The sequence below is a fragment of the Monodelphis domestica genome, chromosome 3 (assembly GCF_027887165.1).
Source record: "Monodelphis domestica isolate mMonDom1 chromosome 3, mMonDom1.pri, whole genome shotgun sequence".
Taxonomy (NCBI): domain Eukaryota; kingdom Metazoa; phylum Chordata; class Mammalia; order Didelphimorphia; family Didelphidae; genus Monodelphis; species Monodelphis domestica.
Genome location: NC_077229.1, coordinates 453,948,212 through 453,968,128, shown reverse-complemented (window position 1 = coordinate 453,968,128; position 19,917 = coordinate 453,948,212). Strand labels below are relative to the sequence as shown.

General features: G+C 36.0%; 1 protein-coding gene across 1 annotated transcript in view; it reads left to right on the top strand.

Moving 5' to 3' along the window:
• HCN1 (hyperpolarization activated cyclic nucleotide gated potassium channel 1) overlaps positions 1-19,917 on the top strand; it is a 609,900-nt gene that overhangs the window by 520,957 nt on the left and 69,026 nt on the right. The window contains exon 6 of the mRNA XM_001363828.4: positions 10,048-10,288. Coding sequence (XP_001363865.1) covers positions 10,048-10,288 — 241 coding nt within the window. The remainder of the gene's footprint in view (positions 1-10,047; positions 10,289-19,917) is intronic.

The following is a 19,917-nucleotide window of genomic DNA, read 5'->3' as shown; positions in this document are numbered from 1 at the left end:
TGGCTCTATAGCAAATATAAATAACATGTAAATAAGTATCAAGTGACAACATTTGTACAATCCAGTGGAATTGCTTATCAGCTCTAGTAGGGGTAAGAATTAAGAAGGGAAGGGAAAATTAATCATTGAAGCATGGAAAAATATTTTAATTAATTAATTTTTTAAAAATCTGAACCTAGGAAATACTTTTTTTCTTTTTTACTTTAGAATATTTTTTCATGGTTACATGATTTATGATCCCCCACAATCATCCCCCCCTCACTCTTTCCTCTCGTCTCCCAGAGCTGACAAGCAATTTGATTGGGTTATATACCTATCATTGCTCAAAAGCTATTTCCATGCTATTTATATTTGCAGTAGAGTGATCTTTTAACATCAGAACCCCAACCATATCCCTATTGCATTATATGATTGATTATATATTTTTCTTCTGCGTTTCTGTTCCCACAGTTCTTTCTCTGGATATGGATAGCATTCTTTCTCATATGTTCCTCTGGACTGTCCTGGGTCATTGCATTGCTACTAGTAGAGAAGTCCATTATATTCGATTGTTCCACAGTGTATGTCTCTGTGTATAATGTTCTCCTGGTTCTACTCCTTTCACTCTGCATCAATTCCTGGAGGTTGTTCCAGTTCACATAGAATTCCTCCAGTTCATTATTCCTTTCAATGCAATAATATTCTTAGGAAAAACCTTTAACAATGATGGTGGTAGGTACTGTGGGGAGGAGAAAGAGGGGAATATAGATATAGTAGCTGTGGTCAGCAACAGGAGCATCAGCTTCAGCAGAAACTAAGCCATGGGGGGGGGCAGCTGGGTGGCTCAGTGGATTGAGAGTCAGGCCTAGAGACGGGAGGTCCTGGGTTCAAATTTGACCTCAGACACTTCCCAGCTTTGTGACCCTGGGCAAGTCACTTGACCCCCATTGCCTAGCCCTTACCACTCTTCTGCCTTGGAGCCAATACACAGTATTGACTCCAAGATGGAAGGTAAGGGTTTAAAAAAAAAAAAGAAACTAAGCCATGAAACAAATTTCTGGATTTACTATTGGTGTATATTGTTATATTGTATATCACTGTGTGGTTCAATTTACGTACTTGCATGATTTTCAGAATCATATATTTTCAGAATTATATATATATATATATATATATATATATATATTCATATATATATATAAAGAGATTGGAGACCCTCCCTTCTCAAAACAGGGTACAGGGGATACAGCTGATATTTAGGGCTCAGAGAGAGGAGAGGAGGTTTGAAGATTTTCCCCCTTCTGCCATCTGTCCTTAGCTATGGCTGGTCTCCCATATTTGCTCTGTCCCTCTTGTCACCCCTCCACTACTCAAGACCAAAGCATCTCCCCTTTGATCTGTTCACTCACACTTGATTCACAGCTTGGGGAAAAGATAACTAATTAATGTCAACTCAATCAGGATAATACAAAGGAACAACTAGAAGGGAAAGAATGGGAGAGGAAAGTGAGTAAAAGAGGGTCCCTGTCTCTATCTAAAACACTTTTCCCTCCCTCCTCAAGTTTTTTTTTTTTTTGGGGGGGGGACTCAGGTCTTGGCAGCCTGAGCCCCTTGAGAGAAAGTCAGGTTGACTCACCCTGGGTTTGGCCCCTTGGCCACAGTTCAGACTCAGGGCAACAGGCATAGAAGTAAAGTCGGACAGAGATTTAAAATGTCTTTCTCAGGTTTTCTCTTTAATAGTCTTGTCAATTGGGAAATGTTTGGGGGGAAATATTTATAGTCACAGGCAGGAAAAAGTGAGTAAACCTCAGGAGAAAGTCTTTTTCAACCTTCTCTCTTTGGATTCTCCTGACTTAGAGACCAACTCCTTTCCCAACCAGAATCCTCTCCTCCTCAAGATTCTCCTCCTGGGCCTCCTCCCCTATCAAGGTGGGGCTCCTCCCCCATCAAGGTGATCAGTTCCACACACTCTTTAGCCTGGCACTTTTCTTACGTGCCAACCTCTGTCACAAATCCTCCATTTCCTGTTGTTCACATGGTGCCACCCTGGCCCACACCAGTAACCTACCTTCTATGTCTATTCTAATCTATCTATGTTACGTATTGTTCCCATCTAACCTCCCCCCTCTCAAAATAATAAATCTCATCCTAATCTGTCTATTTGCTAATCTAACTTCCTATCTTATGCTAAAACTGAGTTGTGGGAAGAGGTTTAGCATTATGTACCAACAAAATCTTTACAATATAACACTTTCTTAATACAAAGACTATTCCTATTACTATCAATATAAAATTTAACTCTTAAGTAAAATTGAACGATCCTATGACTTAATGTAATACTAATTCCAATGTAACAATTCATAACAATTAGATATATTTATATATATACATATATATATATATAAACTTGTATCTAATGAAATCTGCTTTATTCTGTCCCTATATTACCTCTCTAGTTACAACATTCCTTTTTCCACCCTACTACTCTGTCTACTGTCTACTCTGTCCCTGTCTATTAATGGTTAGTATTTTAACTCTCTCCTTTCTATCTATACTAGTGCATTAGATTATTATGCTACATATGTACATGTCTGTTATTTGTACACATTTACTATGTCACATGTTATTTATATGCATCCTCTGATAGTAGAGATCAATTTACAGATATACAATTTATGGGCTCTCCTTATTTGTGACCCAACCCCTAATGTCAGTGTGAAATTTGTTCGTGTTCTAGATATTTTGTGGTGGATGCATACTTATTCCTCTTCAGGAAATCCACTTCTCATGTTATCTGAAGATTTCTTCTTCATTCCTCCTGTGTAGATTGCAATATCCATGTGAATGTAATTCACTACAATGCAATCGACCATTAATCTTACATGACCCATTTTCCTGAAGTTCATTCCCCATAATGTCTTTGATGCAAAGTTCTTTCCAGTTGTCAATGTGTCTTCTAACCTTTGGTATTGCTTGAAGTTTGTCACAGGTCTGGATGTTTTTGGATGTTTTCATGTATACAGGATACATACTTGCCTGTCATCTCATCTTGAAATATGATCTCAGTTATCCAGAACTACAGGATCATGCATGTGTGTAAGATTAATGTCTGTGTGCGTGTTAGAGTGAATATGTTGATGCATGTGAGTGAATCTTTATAAAGGGTGTTTGTGCCATCTTCATATGTGCAAGTGAGATTTTTTATGTAATGAAAGAAGGTATGGTTTCTAATATGTGATTGTAAGACAATTATTATATTCCTATGTTGTTGATTTTTACTGTTAATAATATTTTAGTTTAGGCTTGAGATGGAAATTTGTATATATATTCATTAATTCTAAGGAATTCTAAATCCACCTAAATAATCTCCCAGGTTTCACAAGGAACCTCTTCTCCTGTGTTTCACAGGTTACACTAATCCACCCTGATCTAACTGACCCAAATTTATACTATTGGGCATTATTCTATTTTGGTTTCACTATCTCTGTTTAGTATCTCTATTTCTTCTTGTGAAATTTTGTTGGATTCATGGGCTCTATGTTTATTTATCAAGGGTTGTTCTGAGGCATCTGTGTTTGAATAGATTCTTAGACTTCCATTAAGTTGTCTTCTGGCATGTTATCATGGGCGTAGTAATGTTTAGCACGAGATGCGTGAAACCAAGAATCTTTTCCTGTTACTTTGATTAATGTAGGAGTGGTGAGAGCTACATTGTATAGGCCAATCCATCTGGGCTCTGTGGGTTTGTCTTTGGTAAAATTTTTCACATATACTTCTTTCCCCTGGTTTGATATTATGTAATTAGAAGTCTAGTGGAACCCTTTGCACTACTACTCCTAGCCTTCTCAGTTCTTCCAGCCTATCTTGTGTCTGTGTCAGATAGGTTTGTAACCCTCCCAACATGGAAACATAAGATGGTTTAGTGGTCGTTTCTATCCATACTGGCTCTCCGTACAATATCTCATATGGGGAAATATGTAAATCTCCTCTGGGTTTTGTCCTCAGATAGAACAGTGCAAGTGGAAGAACCTCTGTCCATTTAAAATGAGTTTGGGCAGAGAGTTTAGCTATGGTGGTTTTTAACTCATTCATTCTTTCCACCTGTCCTGAACTTTCTGGTCTATATGCAGTATGGAAAGTACCCCTTATTCCCAGAGACTTATACGCTTGTAAAATTCTAGATGTAAAGTGATTTCCTCTTTCTGAGTCTATGGCCTCTGGAATGCCATATGTAGGAACTTTTTCTTTAAGCAATGTTTTCAAACCATGCCAGTGTTGTTTTTCTTTGATGGATATGCTTCTGTCCATTGAGTGAGTCTGTCACTATGACTAAAACATATTTATGCCCTAGGTCCCCAAGCATGTTAATAAAATCAATCTGCAGACACTGAAAATGCATATAAGGTAGGGGTCGCCCTCCCATTGCCTTGCATTTGAAATGACCTTGATTAAACTTTCTATAGACATCACATGTCTGACACACTCCTATAGCATTTGTTGATATCTTTGGAGCTTCCCAAAACCAATGGACCTTATTCAGCATGGATTGTACTCTGTAATGACCTCTGAAGTCAATCACATTGCATAAATGTTGGTACAGCCTTTTGGGCAAGATGTGCTTTCCTCCTTGTGATAACCAGATTCCTTTGACTAATCTGTCCCCTAGATGTTCTTGCCATGACTGAATCTCCTCTCAGCAGTATGCTTGTTTGAGATCGTGCTTATCTACCAGAGAGAAATTCAGAACATGCATAGGACCAAATCTTGCAGTGAATCTTGCGGTTACATCTGCCCTGTGATTTCCTAGAGATACCTTATCCTTGCCAAAGGAGTGAGCCTTGCAATGGATCACTGTCACTTCCTTTGGCAAGTTCACTGATTCTAAGAGTTGGTTTATGAAGTTCTCTATGCTATCCTTTTTCCAAATATTGTGGCAAATTCCATATTATTCCAAGTTTGTCCCATGGCAAATAAAATTCCAATGGCAAAAACTGAATCCATATATATATTCACCCTTTTGTCTTTGGACTGCACCAGCACTTCTAAGAGGGCTCTGAACTCAGCTCCTTGAGCACTGACATGACTTGGTAATGATGCATGCCAGAGGGTCTCATCCCCTGTCACAACTGCAGCCCCCATGATTCTTTTGCCTTTGAAAACATATGAAGAACCATCTGAATATATCTGAAGATTGGGATCATTGAATAGTGTGTCCTTCAGATCTTCTCTGGTTCTATATACTGTTTCCATCGTCTGTGTGCAATCATGTAGGGGCTTTTCTCCCAGTGGTAGGTTGGGGATAATGTGCCTGGATTCAATGGTGCATATCTATGTAGAAACAGATTGTCATTTGCCAGCAAAATGATTTCGTACTGACATAGCCTTGCAGATGTAAATGAATGCCTACTCTGTGCTTTTAGCAATTTTTCTAGCCTCTGTCACAGGAATAATAATTTTATCTAATTTTTTTATTTTTATAAAAATATAGCATTTAGTATTCTTAAAATTCTAAAAAATATAATACTATTAGTTAATATTTATATAATTTATTATTGTCAGGAGTTATGGTAAGCATTTTAATATTTTTATCTCATTTGATCCGCATAACAACCCTGAGTGGTAGGTACTATTATTTTCTCCATTTTACATATGAGGAAACTGAGGGGATTGGAAATTAAGTGAGTTTCTTGGGTCACACAGTTAACAAGTATCTGAGGCTGGATTTGAATTCAAGTGTTCCTGATTTGAAGCCCAGTGATCTATGTAGTGTCACCTAGCTTATATCTGTATACAAAATCACACATACTTTCAATTCCTCTTATTATTATACATATATAAATGTTTTGTAGTTTCTTAAAATGTTTTATTGAAGTTAAAATTATTTGATAGCAGCCAAAATTCACCTCTGAATTCCCTTTTCAGTTAGAAACACAAAGTCAAAGACAAACTTTTTCAAGGTGGCAAGGAAAGAAAGCATTACTCTTAAATGATCAAATATGGAATCTATTTGTTCTCAACTGCTGGGCAGTCATAAGTCTGGCAACTGAATGTGGAGAAAAATAGCCAATCTCTAAGGCATATTCTATTATTGGTATAATATTCCCATTTGGTAAGATTTTCTATAATCTTTTCTATACCCTTCCCCTCTTTTTGTTTGTCGAAGTTAAAAACATGCTATCAATACAGAAATAATGTTATTATGGATAGGAGAGTTATCTAAAGGACCTACGTAGAGGGATAAGGTTGACCATCATATGTGTGGAAAAGTTTCCCACTACTCTTTGTATTAATTAAAGGGGTTTCCCAGCAAAGCTGGCCTTTAAAAATCATAGCACTGGGGGAAATCAATGGTTTCCCTCATAATTACTGTGTCATCTGAAAGATTTCTTGTTTTGCAAGATATAGTATCAAAACATTTTTCCTTAAACCTTTATGATAAAGTACATATAATTATAGGTGGTCTTTAAAATAAAACAACAATAATAGCAAGAATAATATTCACCCATATTAAAAATAAAAGTTATATGGAGGGTGGAGAATTGGGTTGAGTAGATATATTGACGCAACTAGGTTACATAATGAATAGGTCACTGGACTTGGAATTAGGAAAGTCTAAGTTCAAATCTTGTCTCAGATACTATCTTTTTGACCTTGGGCAAATCACTCAAGTACTGTTCCTCAGTTTCCTTATGTGTAAAATGGGGATGATAGTACTTATCTCTCAAAAGGGTTGTTGTGAGGATTAAATGAGATGCTTGTGAAGTATTTGCATAGTGCCACTGAATAAATGGTAACCATTTTTGTTTGTTAACCTTATTAATAAGGTTAAGGACTTTGGTTTAATTCCCATGGGTATCCATTCATTTTCCCTCATGTGTTACCCATGGAATGCACTTATAAATCAATTGCTAACATAAATCAGTTGCTAACATTTTGCCAGTGCATTCATTTGTCCATGAGGTATAAAGAAGTTGAAGGTGGAAAGATCAGCACGAATCCACCCCTTCAGCAATACTTTATTACTTTAAGGAGCCAGAATTATACTGATGTGAATGTAAACTCTCCACTGATATAATCAACCAGTTGGTCAATAAGTAATCACCAAGTACCTACTGCAGGCAGTATACTAAATGCTTGTAACATAATTACAAACAGAAAAATGTATCTTCCCTCAAAGAGTTTACATTTAATGTGTGAAGATAATACATAGAAGGGAACTTGTAATAAGAGGGGGGAGATCTATTATTGGTTGGGTGCATTCTCAGAGCTTTTCTAAACTAGTAATAGCTCTCAGAGCTTCTGTTCTGCTAGAATACACTTTGAGACGACCCCCCCCCCGTCCCAAATGAGAATCTATTTTATAATGAGACATTAGAGTGGGACTCTAATAGAGGGAATTACCCTTACTATAGATTTAAAAGAAGGAAAAATAAGCACATCCTCTGCGGATCTTGCAGTAGGTAGGGCAATAATATTCACTGTGTATATGAAGGACAGTCCATGCGTGAAAGTATGCCCTATTTTATAAATGAGACATTTAAATACCAAGAGATATATAAATACCAAAAATTTGCCCAGAGGTCATGCAGCAGAGTTCAATGGAAGAATGGTTTTATATCTCTGGTTAACAGTGATGCTAGCAGGGATAATTATAACAACAACTAAATTATGCCTTTGAAAGAGCGTATGGGGATTATTAACTTCTCCAAGTATATGTTCCCCAAGGATTTCCACCTTCCTGTGCTCTTTGGGAATGTGACATTTAGAAAGAAAAAGAAGTATTTTAGTTCACTTCCAGATTCACCAATATGTTTCTTTACTTAACTTTAAGGTCCTTAATATAGGAAAAATGGAGAAGCTATTAAGATCTCTTAAGGGAGCTTTTAGACTCATAGAAAGCCTCATTCTGATTCCATCTGTTTCCTCCTCACATATTTGCTAGCTTTGCATAGTCTAAATTAGATGATGTCCATATATACATTTTTAAAATTAAGCAAAATAAAATGAAATAAAATCTTAATATGGAAAATATGATAGGAGCTCATATGACTAAGCTGACCATAGTATTAAATGTGTTGTTCTGCACTGTGTTCTGTGCTGGGGATATAAACACACACACACACACACACACACACACACATGCACACACACGCACACACACGCACACACACGCACACACACGCACACACACAAGCAAAAGTAGTAAGTAGTCCCTGACTTCCTGAAACTTATATTCCAAAGGGGGAGATGACATGAAAATAAATAGGTACTTACAAAGATACATAAAGAGATATAGTAGGTAACTATAGAGGGGAAAAGGGGAGAACTGAAAAAACTTCCAATAGAAGCAAGAATTTTAACTGATATTTAAAAGAAGTCAGAAATTCTAAGAAGTAAAAGAGATGGGAGTGGAATCCAGGTATCAGAGAGAATCAATGGAAATGCACAAATGGAGTATCTTCTGTAAGGAAATTGCAAGTAGGCCAGTGTAGCCATTTCATAGTGAAGAGAAAGAAGTAAAGTGTAAGAAAACTCAGAAAATAACTTGGGGACAGATGGTGAAGAACTTTATTTTTCATTCTGGACTTAATAAGGAGCCTGAATAAACTGAAATTTATTGAATAGGGAATGGCACAATGGATAGATGAACTGCTCAGCCTGGTGTCAGGAAGACTCATTTTTCTGGGTTCAAATCTAGCTTTAGATACATCCTAGCTGCATTGTCCTAGACAAGTCACTTAACTATGTTTACCTCATTTTCCCCATCAGTAAAATCACCTGGAAAAGGAGATAACAAAGCACTCCAGTATCTTTGGCAAAAATAAAATCAAACAAACAAACCAAAAGGAACCAAATGTGATCAAAGAGAGTCAGACACAACTGAAAAACATCTAAATAACAACAAAAATCATAGAACTAAAACTTGAACATAGATCATAGAACACAGAACTTGAAAGGGTCATTAGACACTGTCTTATTCATTTTTGTCATTTTATGGACAAGAAAACTGATGCCCACACTAGTTAAGCGATTTATATAAGGTCATACAAGTAATAAGTGACAAAGGCAGGATTTGAACATTGTGATTACAAAGTAAGTTTTCATTCTATATCACAAATAATATCATCCAAATTTATATAGAACTTTAAGACTTTTTCAACCCAACAAACCAAAAAAGTAGTAATAAAGGTGTTATTATTACCATTTTAAAGATGAGGAAAGAATCTCAAAGATTCTTGGCAATGGTCTAGTAACAAGTGCCCAATGAAGGATTTGAGCCCATGTTAATTATTACTTTTTATAGAGTAAGACAACACTTTCTTCCCTTCTACTAAAAAGCAAAAAAAAAAAAATTCTAAGCCTTATCTTCAATATCCTAGAAAAATGTGTGCAGATCCAAAGGTGCTAGTTAAGAGAGATCTTGGTTAAGTCGTATGTGAACATGAGCCCATAAAATGGAAAGAGAACATCAGAATTAACATCCCCAAGTCACAAATTATTCAATACCTCCCAGAGTTTTCAAGTCCATTACATGTACAGTACTAAAAGACATTCTACAATGATGACTTTTTTTCAGTTGTTCTGAACAGTAGGATCTAGTTATTACATTAATTTTTATTCTCAGAGATGAGAGTATCAATTTGGTGACCTTGCTCTCAGGTATCCATGGTCACTGATACTGCACGAATGGTTTTGATGAAAAATAACATTAATAATAATCCTTTTGCCTTGTAGCTATGCATTTGTCTCAGAATTATTAGCATGGGTACAACAGCATATATAATGCATTTAATAATACTGAATTTACTAATACTGAAGTTTTTTTCTTCTCTGAAAAGGTTAGAAGATGACTAGAATTTCTGACTTTTTTTGTAAGGTCTAAAACCAGAAAAACTAAAAAACAACAATAAAAAACCTGGGGGAATTATTAAAAAATATGTAATAACCTGAGGCTTGAGTTTATATTTCTAGTTTCTAAAGATGATTTCAATGACTCATATTTTTAAATATGTTTGTTTAAACAGTTCATCTCCATCTTATTAATTGTTTTTTCTTCTCACTTTTTAGGAAATAGTCAACTTCAACTGTAGGAAGTTGGTGGCCACAATGCCACTTTTTGCTAATGCTGATCCCAATTTTGTGACTGCCATGCTGAGCAAACTAAGGTTTGAGGTATTCCAGCCTGGAGATTATATTATTCGAGAAGGAGCTGTGGGGAAAAAAATGTACTTCATTCAACATGGTGTTGCTGGTGTCATCACTAAATCCAGTAAAGAAATGAAACTGACAGATGGCTCTTACTTTGGAGGTTAGTGAAAAGCAAATAGAAGTAGACTGTAGAAAGTCTCAATTATATTCTACCTATAAATTATACTTGTTTTTAATATAGTTGTTGATTGTGGATTTCCACTTAGAGAATTACATGGTGATTGTTTAATAACATGTTTTCATAATGCAGATACTCAGTAAAAATAAATGTGGTATTAATAAGTACCATTTTTAAGTACAGGAGATTTTGGTCTGAGGATGATATTTACTAGTAGCAATCAGAACTTTGGTGATGAAAGGAGGCTTAGAAAATGAGCCACTTTACATTCATTTCATTTAAATATGTCTTTGATGCCTTTTTGGGTATCTTTGATGTCATTTGCTTGAACCATCAACAAAACCCCTCTTTTGTTACCAAGAAGTGAGGTTAACCAAAGCAAAACTGACACATCTATCATGCCTGATATCACGTGTACCTTTTGGGTGGAATAATGGAGTGACCACTGAACTTGAAGTCAGGAACACTTGGGTTAGAATCTCAATTCAAATTGTGTGACTCTGGGTAGGTCACCTGTACTCTCTATTTCTTTATCTATAAAATGAAGTCATTGGATTTGATGACCTATGAGATCTCTTCCATCTCTAAAACTATAATCCTTTGAGGTATAATCTTCCATTCCATTTTTCTATTGAGAAAAAGAAAACTCATCATTATTAGTCCTTTGTAGTCACTCTTATTTTTAAGGTGATGAAATTGAGGAGCAGAGATGTTAATATTATATAACTAGTTAGTGGCAAGGAAAGGATAGCTGGAACTTGGTCTTTTTACATGGTAGCAAAGTGTCTCTCTAAAATTAGGAAGAAAGATTCAACTTGAAATTTATCAACAATCTCCAAAGAAGATTTATAATGTCTGTGTTCCTGTAAGAGTGATCTGAGGGAAAGGAAAGTGCCTGATAAAGAACAAGTGCACTTTGGGTCATATTGGAAACTCACATGAAAGCTCGAAGATACAAGGGGAGAATGGAGCTTTACAATATCAGTATTCCTTACAGGATAAATGATTGATGATATGATAGTCAGGGAAAAGAGACTATAACCATAAAGGTGAGTAGTAATACAAAATGAATTTGATGAACAAATAAGGGAAAAGGGGGATTTTAGGAAATGTATAAATGATTTAAATTGTTTTTTTTTATAGCAGCAGGAAAAATGGTGAGTAGCAGAAAGCTGAGAAGAAATTAAAACAGATGTAAATCACAGGATAAAACGTCGGACTTGGAAAAATAAAATTATCTAGCCATCAGAATTTGGGAAGAGAATAGCTGTCAGAACTATACAGGAAGGAAGGTACAAAACATTCACCAGGCTTGCAAGTTTGTTTGATGGAGTTGACAGAAATCATTCCCAAGGGAGAGATAAAAGATTTAGGAAAATAGATAAGGTGATCACCCTTTTTCATCAATTTCAGGTAGAAGCAAGATATCAAGAAGGAGATGAGAAGACAGTAAAACAGATATAATGTATAAAAGAAATGTTGACAAAGCTAAAACTGTAGATATAGGACAGTGACAATGGCATAAAGGCATGGGATAGAAAATGTCCCCAAGAAGTTGCCAAAGAAATAGCGAATGGATGGGACAAAAAATAGAATACCATCATGTTTAATAATAATGGGAAATAGTGAGAGAAGAAGAAGAGCAAAACTTCACAAAGGAAAATGTGTGTCAGTGGAAACCATGGACAAATAAAAAGTTTTTTAACAGTTTTCTAGAGATAAATCAACAGATCCATGGAGGAGCATATGCATTTATTAAGCACCTACTATGTGACTATCACATTGATGAATTTTTTTACAAGTGGCATCTCATTTGTTCCTCACAAAACCCTGTGATGTAGATGGTATTATAATCTCCATTTTACCATTAAGGATACTGAGACATTCAGATGACAAGTGATTTGCTCAAGGTCACACAATGAGGAAACTCCTGAGAGTGGATTTGAACTCAGGTCTTCCTTACTCTAGGTCCCCTACTTCATCCACTTCACTATCCAGCTGTCTGAAGAACACTAAATACTAAAAAATGAAATGAGGTGCATATATATAATGGTAAAATGATCAAAGAGACAGGTGAAGAGAGTCTATAGGAGCTGAGAGGAAGAGCAAGACACTGGACAAAGCACAGGCAGAGTTAGATGACCTTGCTCTGCCATTTATGGCTTCTCTAACATTGGTTCAATGTGCTTCAAGTTTCTCACCTCTAAGATGAATGGATTGATCAGACCAGATGGTCTCTTAAGGTCTCTTCTGATTGTTCTTTAAAAAAATCACACACACACACACGTAGCATTCCTTCTGAAATCTAGATTCTAGTCTCCCATCACCATGAAATCTCCAGAGTTTAAAAGAAACAGAGCTTTTCTAGTCCAGCTTCTACTTATAGCATAGGCAACATCTACAACATCTCTGACAACTGGCCATTCATCTTGCATTTGAGGACTTCATGCAGCCATTCTTTTGTGGAGCAGCTCTAAATGACAAGAAGTGTTCTCTCACAATATTGAAATGACATCTGCTTCTTTCCAATGTCCACTCCTTGGTTTTCAGAAGAATGAATATAGAGGGAAGTTAGGTGGCTCAGTGGATTGAGAGCATCCTGGCTGTGTCTGCCCTTGTGCAAGTCACTTAAACCCCATTGCTTAGCCCTTAATGTTTTCCTGCCTTGGAACCCATACACAGTATTGATTCTAAGGTAGAAGGTTAGGGTTTTAAAAAAAAGAATAAATGTAATCTATCTTCGACATGGCAATGGTTTAAGTAATTGAAGACAGAAGTTTTTGTGTGTTTTTACTCCAAAAAAATCATTTCTTCTAGACAGTTATGACCAGTTTCTTTCCCCTTTCATACATCTTGGAATCTTATTACCTTTCGGTTCCCTGTTTCCTTTAGTTTTTCAGGCTCTTTTTTATCTAGTGAACAGAGGTAGACACATTTTTTTTCATATGTGAACTGACCAAGACAGGAGACAATGGAATTATCAGTTTTCTCATCTGATTATTATATAATCTTTTATTAATGCAGTCTAAGTTCTGATTGGATTTTTTTCATCTGTCACATCATACTATAGATTCACCTGCACAATAAAACTATTCAGGCCATTGTTTTTTACACAAAATGTTTTTAACTTGTCCTCATACTAACTTTGTATAGCTTTTTTTTTGCTCTAAATGCATGACTTTTTGCACTCTTATTGAAAAAAAATTGTTTTATTTGGGCTACCATTTCAGTCTGTCAATATGATTTTTAATTCTTAGACTGACATCCAATGTATTATGTTTTCTATCCAGTTTAATTTGAAAAATTCAGGAGAAACATATGAAAATTTGATATGTATTCTATAAATGATTTTTTTTTAAAATTGTTGAACAGCAAAGATCAAATAGAAAGCCCTGGGACATATCACCTTAGACCTCACACTTTAACATACATTGAAATATTTTTGAGTATCGTAATTCAGCCAATTTAAAATACTGTATTCCTACCTATACTATCACCTCATTTATATATCTTCACCTTTTCTCTGAAGAGAGCACTAAAGATCCTTAAAAGTCTTCCAGCAATCCAAATATGACATATTGCTATCATTTCCTTAAGCTACCAGTCTAGTATACCTTTTATAAAAGGGAAATGCATTTAGCTCCTATTAGGTATCTGCAATAAGCCTTGTCTGATGATAGCATCTGGCACATTATAGATTCTTAATAATGCTTATTGACTGATTTGTACCAATATTTCTTTAACTATTTATTCCAGGAATTTTTAAGCAGTTCAAAACAATTTCATCACTTGTGCTTTGGAGGAATCACCTTTTATTTACCTTTGGAACTTAGGAGGGTGTTTTTCATTTCTAGTCTTGGGGCATCTTGCAACTTCTTTATACTTTTTTAAAGATCAATGACAAGAATTCGCTCATCAAATCTTGAGTGAAATGAATTTCTTTATGGAAATTATTTGCTCTTTTTTTAAAACAATGGTTTCATTTATTTTAATCTATTTTTAACCATTTCTTAGTTCCTGTTAGATTATTATCTTTGAAATCTGAAACTTTTGTCTCTTTCTCTGTCTCTGTCATTATCTCTGTCTCTAGCTATATGTCAATCACTGTCTTCATCTCCGTCTGTCTATATGTCTCAGTCTTGATCTCTGTTGCTTTTTCTACATCTCTGTCTAGGTCTCACTGTCTGTCTTTTATCTCTGTCTCCCTGCCTCTGCCTCTCTCTCATTGTCTGTTTGTCTCTGTATGTTTCTGTCTCTCTGTTTCTCTCTCTCCATGTCTCTGTCTCAGTTTCTCTGTCTCTGTCCCTGTCTCTCTCTCTCTCTCCTTGTATCAATGAAGCAATAGGTCTCTACGTTCTTTATATTTCTTACCTATAACATTGATAATTTAGTAAATACACAGCAAAAATAGTGATTATGCCACCAACCAGATGCTGGGCCCGTGGAGAAAAACCTCAGAGAGCCTGAAGTATAACCTTGAGGGGGGATAATTGTAAAAAAGGAAACCCAGACTCAATCTGCCAGAAGAATAAATCAAGCTGGGGAAGGGCAGAAAGGATGGAGAATTCTGGTGAAAGAACGGAGGAGCTGAGAGAATCCAAGCAGTTAACTCGCTTCTCTTTGGGGAGCCCTCCAGAGAGGTTGGTCTGACAGAACCTCTGAGTCTTGATCACCCTTCTGTGAATCAAGATCCCTGAATCCAGTGGAAGACAACAGGAGTGGATAGGACTTTGTCATAAAGCCATCCATCCCAGGAAGATTTCCTCTCTCCCTCTAAAGCAGTCCCTGAACTTGATATCATAACTAGGACAGGTAGAAGTCAGGACAGCTCTCACAATTGACCCCAGAGGGTCAGGAAGGGAAGGCCTGACCCTGAAGGATCCGGGGAGAAGGGGTTCAATTGTTAATCCTTAGGGACTTCCCATTTCCTTCTTTCCCATTACCTTATCCCACAATCTCACTTACCCTGCCTTTTGTATGTCCCTCAAGAATAAATAACTGTTTCTATAGATCAAGTGCCTGCTCATAATATTTAGGGAGAGGAACCTGAAGCTTGGGCAGGAGAGCTGTCCTGGACTTAACTTCCACCCAGCCTCTAAAGAAATATAGTTTGTGACTCTGAAGACAACTAGTGTGGGTTTTTCTAGGGAAAGAGAGGGGAGAAACAATCTATCCCTCCTCTCTACCTTCTGGCTCTATTCCATCTCTACCACACTCTAGTCCTAAATTTACTAGTGGGGGACTCCATTTCTCACCCTCCATTACACAATGCTGGTAATAGTGGCAATACTGAGTCTCCCTATTATATAAAGTTTTGGAGAGAAACCACCAAATTAGAGAGAGTCCACAGAGATATAGGATACTTCCAATATGCAATGTCCAGTGCCGTAATAAGCTACTATGATGAAAAAGTTTCTGGGTGATTATAGATACTTTTAGGAGGTGTGTTGTGGATGTTTCAAAGCCAATTGAAAAAGAATGCACTTTAACATACTAAATTATTATTTGAGAATAAATTTCCTTTCAAATACTGGATCAGAATGAACACAGAGATATCAATACTAGTAGTATGCTTTGAATTACATACACATACACATATACACAGAGTACATATAGATATATAGATAGAAATATATATTTTATACATGCACACATACATACATAGGTATGTGAGTTTATATATAAAGTATAAAATAAAAGGTGATGAAAGAATATAATTGATTCAGAAAATAGAAATTTAATATTTCCTATAGCATGCCCCAAAGAATGTCTTGCTATTTAGTATTGAATATATCCCATTATGAACATTTCCATTCCTTTATCCCCATCCCTTAGATCCTAGGATCATAGATCTCTAGACCTGTGTACAAGGTTCTCAAAGGATAACTTGCCTAATCCTTTCATGTTTTAACTATGAGAACTGAGATCTAGGTTTTCAGTCACTTTATCAAAGTCACATATTAATAAATTGACTTCCTCTTCATCTTTTGTCATGCCATTTTTCTCATCCACACATAGAAATAGATGCTCATACATTTTGATAGAAAAATTACTAAAGGCTCTTATTGTCATGATAAATAAAAATCATAATAGCAATGTGTATTAGAAGAGTATGGGTTGGTGCAATACATAGTACAAATATCCAAAGTCATGAATCTCATATCTTCAGTATTTTTGTTTTTGAAGGCTCAGGGTCTTTGTTGAATCGAACTTTCTTTTTTTTAATTGAAAAATTGTATTTAATTAATTTAGAATATCTTTCCATGGTTACATGATTCATGTTCTTTCCCTCCCTTCCTCCCCCCCCCCTCCACATAACTGATGCACAATTCCACTGGGTTTTACATGTGTCATTGATCAAGACCTATTTCTAAATTATTAATATTTGCACTAGGGTGATTGTTTAGAGTCTACATCCCCAATCATATCCCCATCAACCCATGTGATCAAGCAGTTGTTTTTCTTCTGTGTTTCTGCTCCCACATTGTTTCCTCTGAATGTGGATAGTGTTTTTTTTTTTCGTAGATTCCTCCAAGTTTTTCAGAATCACTGCATTGCCACTAATGGAGAAGTCCATTACATTCAATCATACCACAGTGTACAATTGTACACATAGTCTCTGTGTACAATGTTCTCCTGGTTTTGCTCCTCTCACTCTGCATCACTTCCTGGAGGTTGTTCCACTCCCCATGGAATTCCTCCACTTTATTATTCCTTTGAGAACAATAATATTCCATCACCAACATATACCACAATTTGTTCAGCAAATGGTACTTTCTAATTTGGTTAATATTGAGGTAACTTAAAGTACCATGTTATTACTCAGAATGGTGAATGAATGATAACAATAATGAATAAAAATAATTAGCTGAAACACTAGGGGAAAGTGAGAGAAAGTGTGAACTACAACCATAGATTAAGGACTCTAGTTTATTCTTACTTGATGCTTTATATCCACTGATTCTGCTAAACCACAAAAGAGCCCTGTGAAACATATAGTGAAAATAGTATTATTTCCATTTTACAAAGGGCTCTGGGTGAGGGTTAAATATCTGATACATGTAGGCAAATTTGCACCATCTCTACAATTCTGAGTAGGGTTTTACCAAGGTTCCCAATGGGGAAATTACAGTTCAAACCAAAGTGTTCTGAATTCAGGTCAAGTGATATAGTGTGATAATTTCTCATAGGGAAGTATACAGGTAAATGACTCATGAGAAAATTAACTTGTTTTGAGTATTCATAGAAATACCTTCAGCCTTTTATCCAATAAAACAAGATAGAAAATACCTTTTAATTGTCCATACAAAGGAATAAAAGATGAGCCATCACTGCCCTCCTTCTTAGTATTGATTCATTACCTCCTGCTGCTTTGATTCAATTTTTTTTGGCAATTTTGAAAAGACCTTTACTAAATTATTTTCATTTACTGCCAGACCAGAGCCATTATTGTTCCATTACCTTCATGGTAGTGATTAACACCAAAGAATATATGATTTCTTTAGCTTGGAGAAAACTTGATGTGCAATCTATCTCCTCCAGAATATATCATGATCTACTTAAGACTATGTAGATAAATCCAAAAGAGATATCTAAAGAAAAGGGGTTAAATAACTTATGTTTTACAAATCCCCAAATAGGCAGCTATTATATCAGATGCAGAAAGTTTACTACCAACTCCAAGATCAGGGAAGGTTGCTTAGAGAAAATGGGAACTCTCCCTTGATAGACTAAATAGGCTAATGAAAATGATCCAATGTGGATGTTCTATTGTGAATGTGGTTATATTAATTATATAGCATATCTATGTGTGTACATTGTGTGTGTGAGTATATAGATATGTAAATCACACTGGCCAATTAGCATTTGTTACCATGTGCCAGACATAGTGCAAAATGCTGAGAATGCAAAGAAAAGAAAAAAAAAGATAATTTTCTGAAATGTCCTCAAATGATCACAATATGATTCAGGAGATAACAAATAAACATACACACACTTATGTATATGTATATATCTCTATACATACATAATATACATATATTCTATAAATAGTAAATGCTTTTCAGAGAGAAGGTACTAGAATTTTAGAAGGATTTGTAAAGGCTTCTTTTGGAAGATGAGATGCTAGATGCGATGGAAGGAAGGAAGTTATGGAAGCCAGGAGGCAGAGAGAAGAAAGAAGAGGATTCTAGGTATGGAGGACTTCCAGAGAAAATGTCCAGAGCTGAAAAAAGAAATGTTTTTTTTTTTTAATATATTTTATTTGATCATTTCCAAGCATTATTCGTTAAAGACATAGATCATTTTCTTTTCCTCCCCCCCCCCCACCCCCCATAGCCGACGCGTAAGTCCACTGGGCATTAGATGTTTTCTTGATTTGAACCCATTGCTTTGTTGATAGTATTTGCATTAGAGTGTTTATTTAGAGTCTGTCCTCTGTCATGTCCCCTCAACCTCTGTATTCAGGCAGTTGCTTTTTCTCGGTGTTTCCACTCCCATAGTTTATCCTTTGCTTATGAATGGTGTTTTTTTCTCCTGGGTCCCTGCAAGTTGTTCAGGGACATTACACCACCACCAATGGAGAAGTCCATTACGTTCGATGATACCACAGTGTGTTTGTCTCTGTGTACAATGTTCTCCTGGTTCTGCTCCTCTCGCTCTGCATCACTTCCTGGAGGTTGTTCCAGTCTCCATGGAACTTCTCCACTTTATTATTCCTTTTAGCACAATAGTACTCCATCACCAACATATACCACAGTTTGTTCAGCCATTCCCCAATTGATGGGCATCCCCTCATTTTCCAGTTTTGGGCCACCACAAAGAGCGCAGCTATGAATATTTTTGTACAAGTCTTTGTGTCCATTATCTCTTTGGGGTACAGACCCAGCAGTGCTATGGCTGGGTCAAAGGGTAGATATTCTTTTAGCACCCTTTGGGCATAGTTCCAAATTGCCCTCCAGAATGGTTGGATCAGTTCACAGCTCCACCAGCAATGAATTAATGTCCCTATTTTGCCACATCCCCTCCAGCATTCATTACTTTCCTTTGCTGTTATGTTAGCCAATCTGCTAGGTGTGAGGTGATACCTCAGAGTTGTTTTGATTTGCATCTCTCTGATTATAAGAGATGTAGAGCACTTCTTCATGTGCTTGTTAATAGTTTTGATTTCTTTATCTGAGAACTGCCTATCCATTTCCCTTGCCCATTTATCAATTGGAGAATGGCTTGATTTTTTGTACAATTGATTTAGTTCTTTATAAATATGAGTAATTAAACCTTTGTCAGAGGTTTCTATGAAGATTTTTTCCCAATTTGTTGTTTCCCTTCTGATTTTAGTTATATTGGTTTTGTTTGTACAAAAGCTTTTTAGTTTGATGTAGTCAAAATTATTTATTTTACATTTTGTGATTCTTTCTATATCTTGCTTGGTTTTAAAGCCTTTCCCCTCCCAAAGGTCTGACATGTATACTATTCTGTGTTTACCCAATTTACTTATGGTTTCCTTCTTTATGTTTAAGTCACTCACCCATTTTGAATTTATCTTGGTGTAGGGTGTGAGGTGTTGATCTATTCCTAGTCTCTCCCACACTGTCTTCCAATTTTCCCAGCAG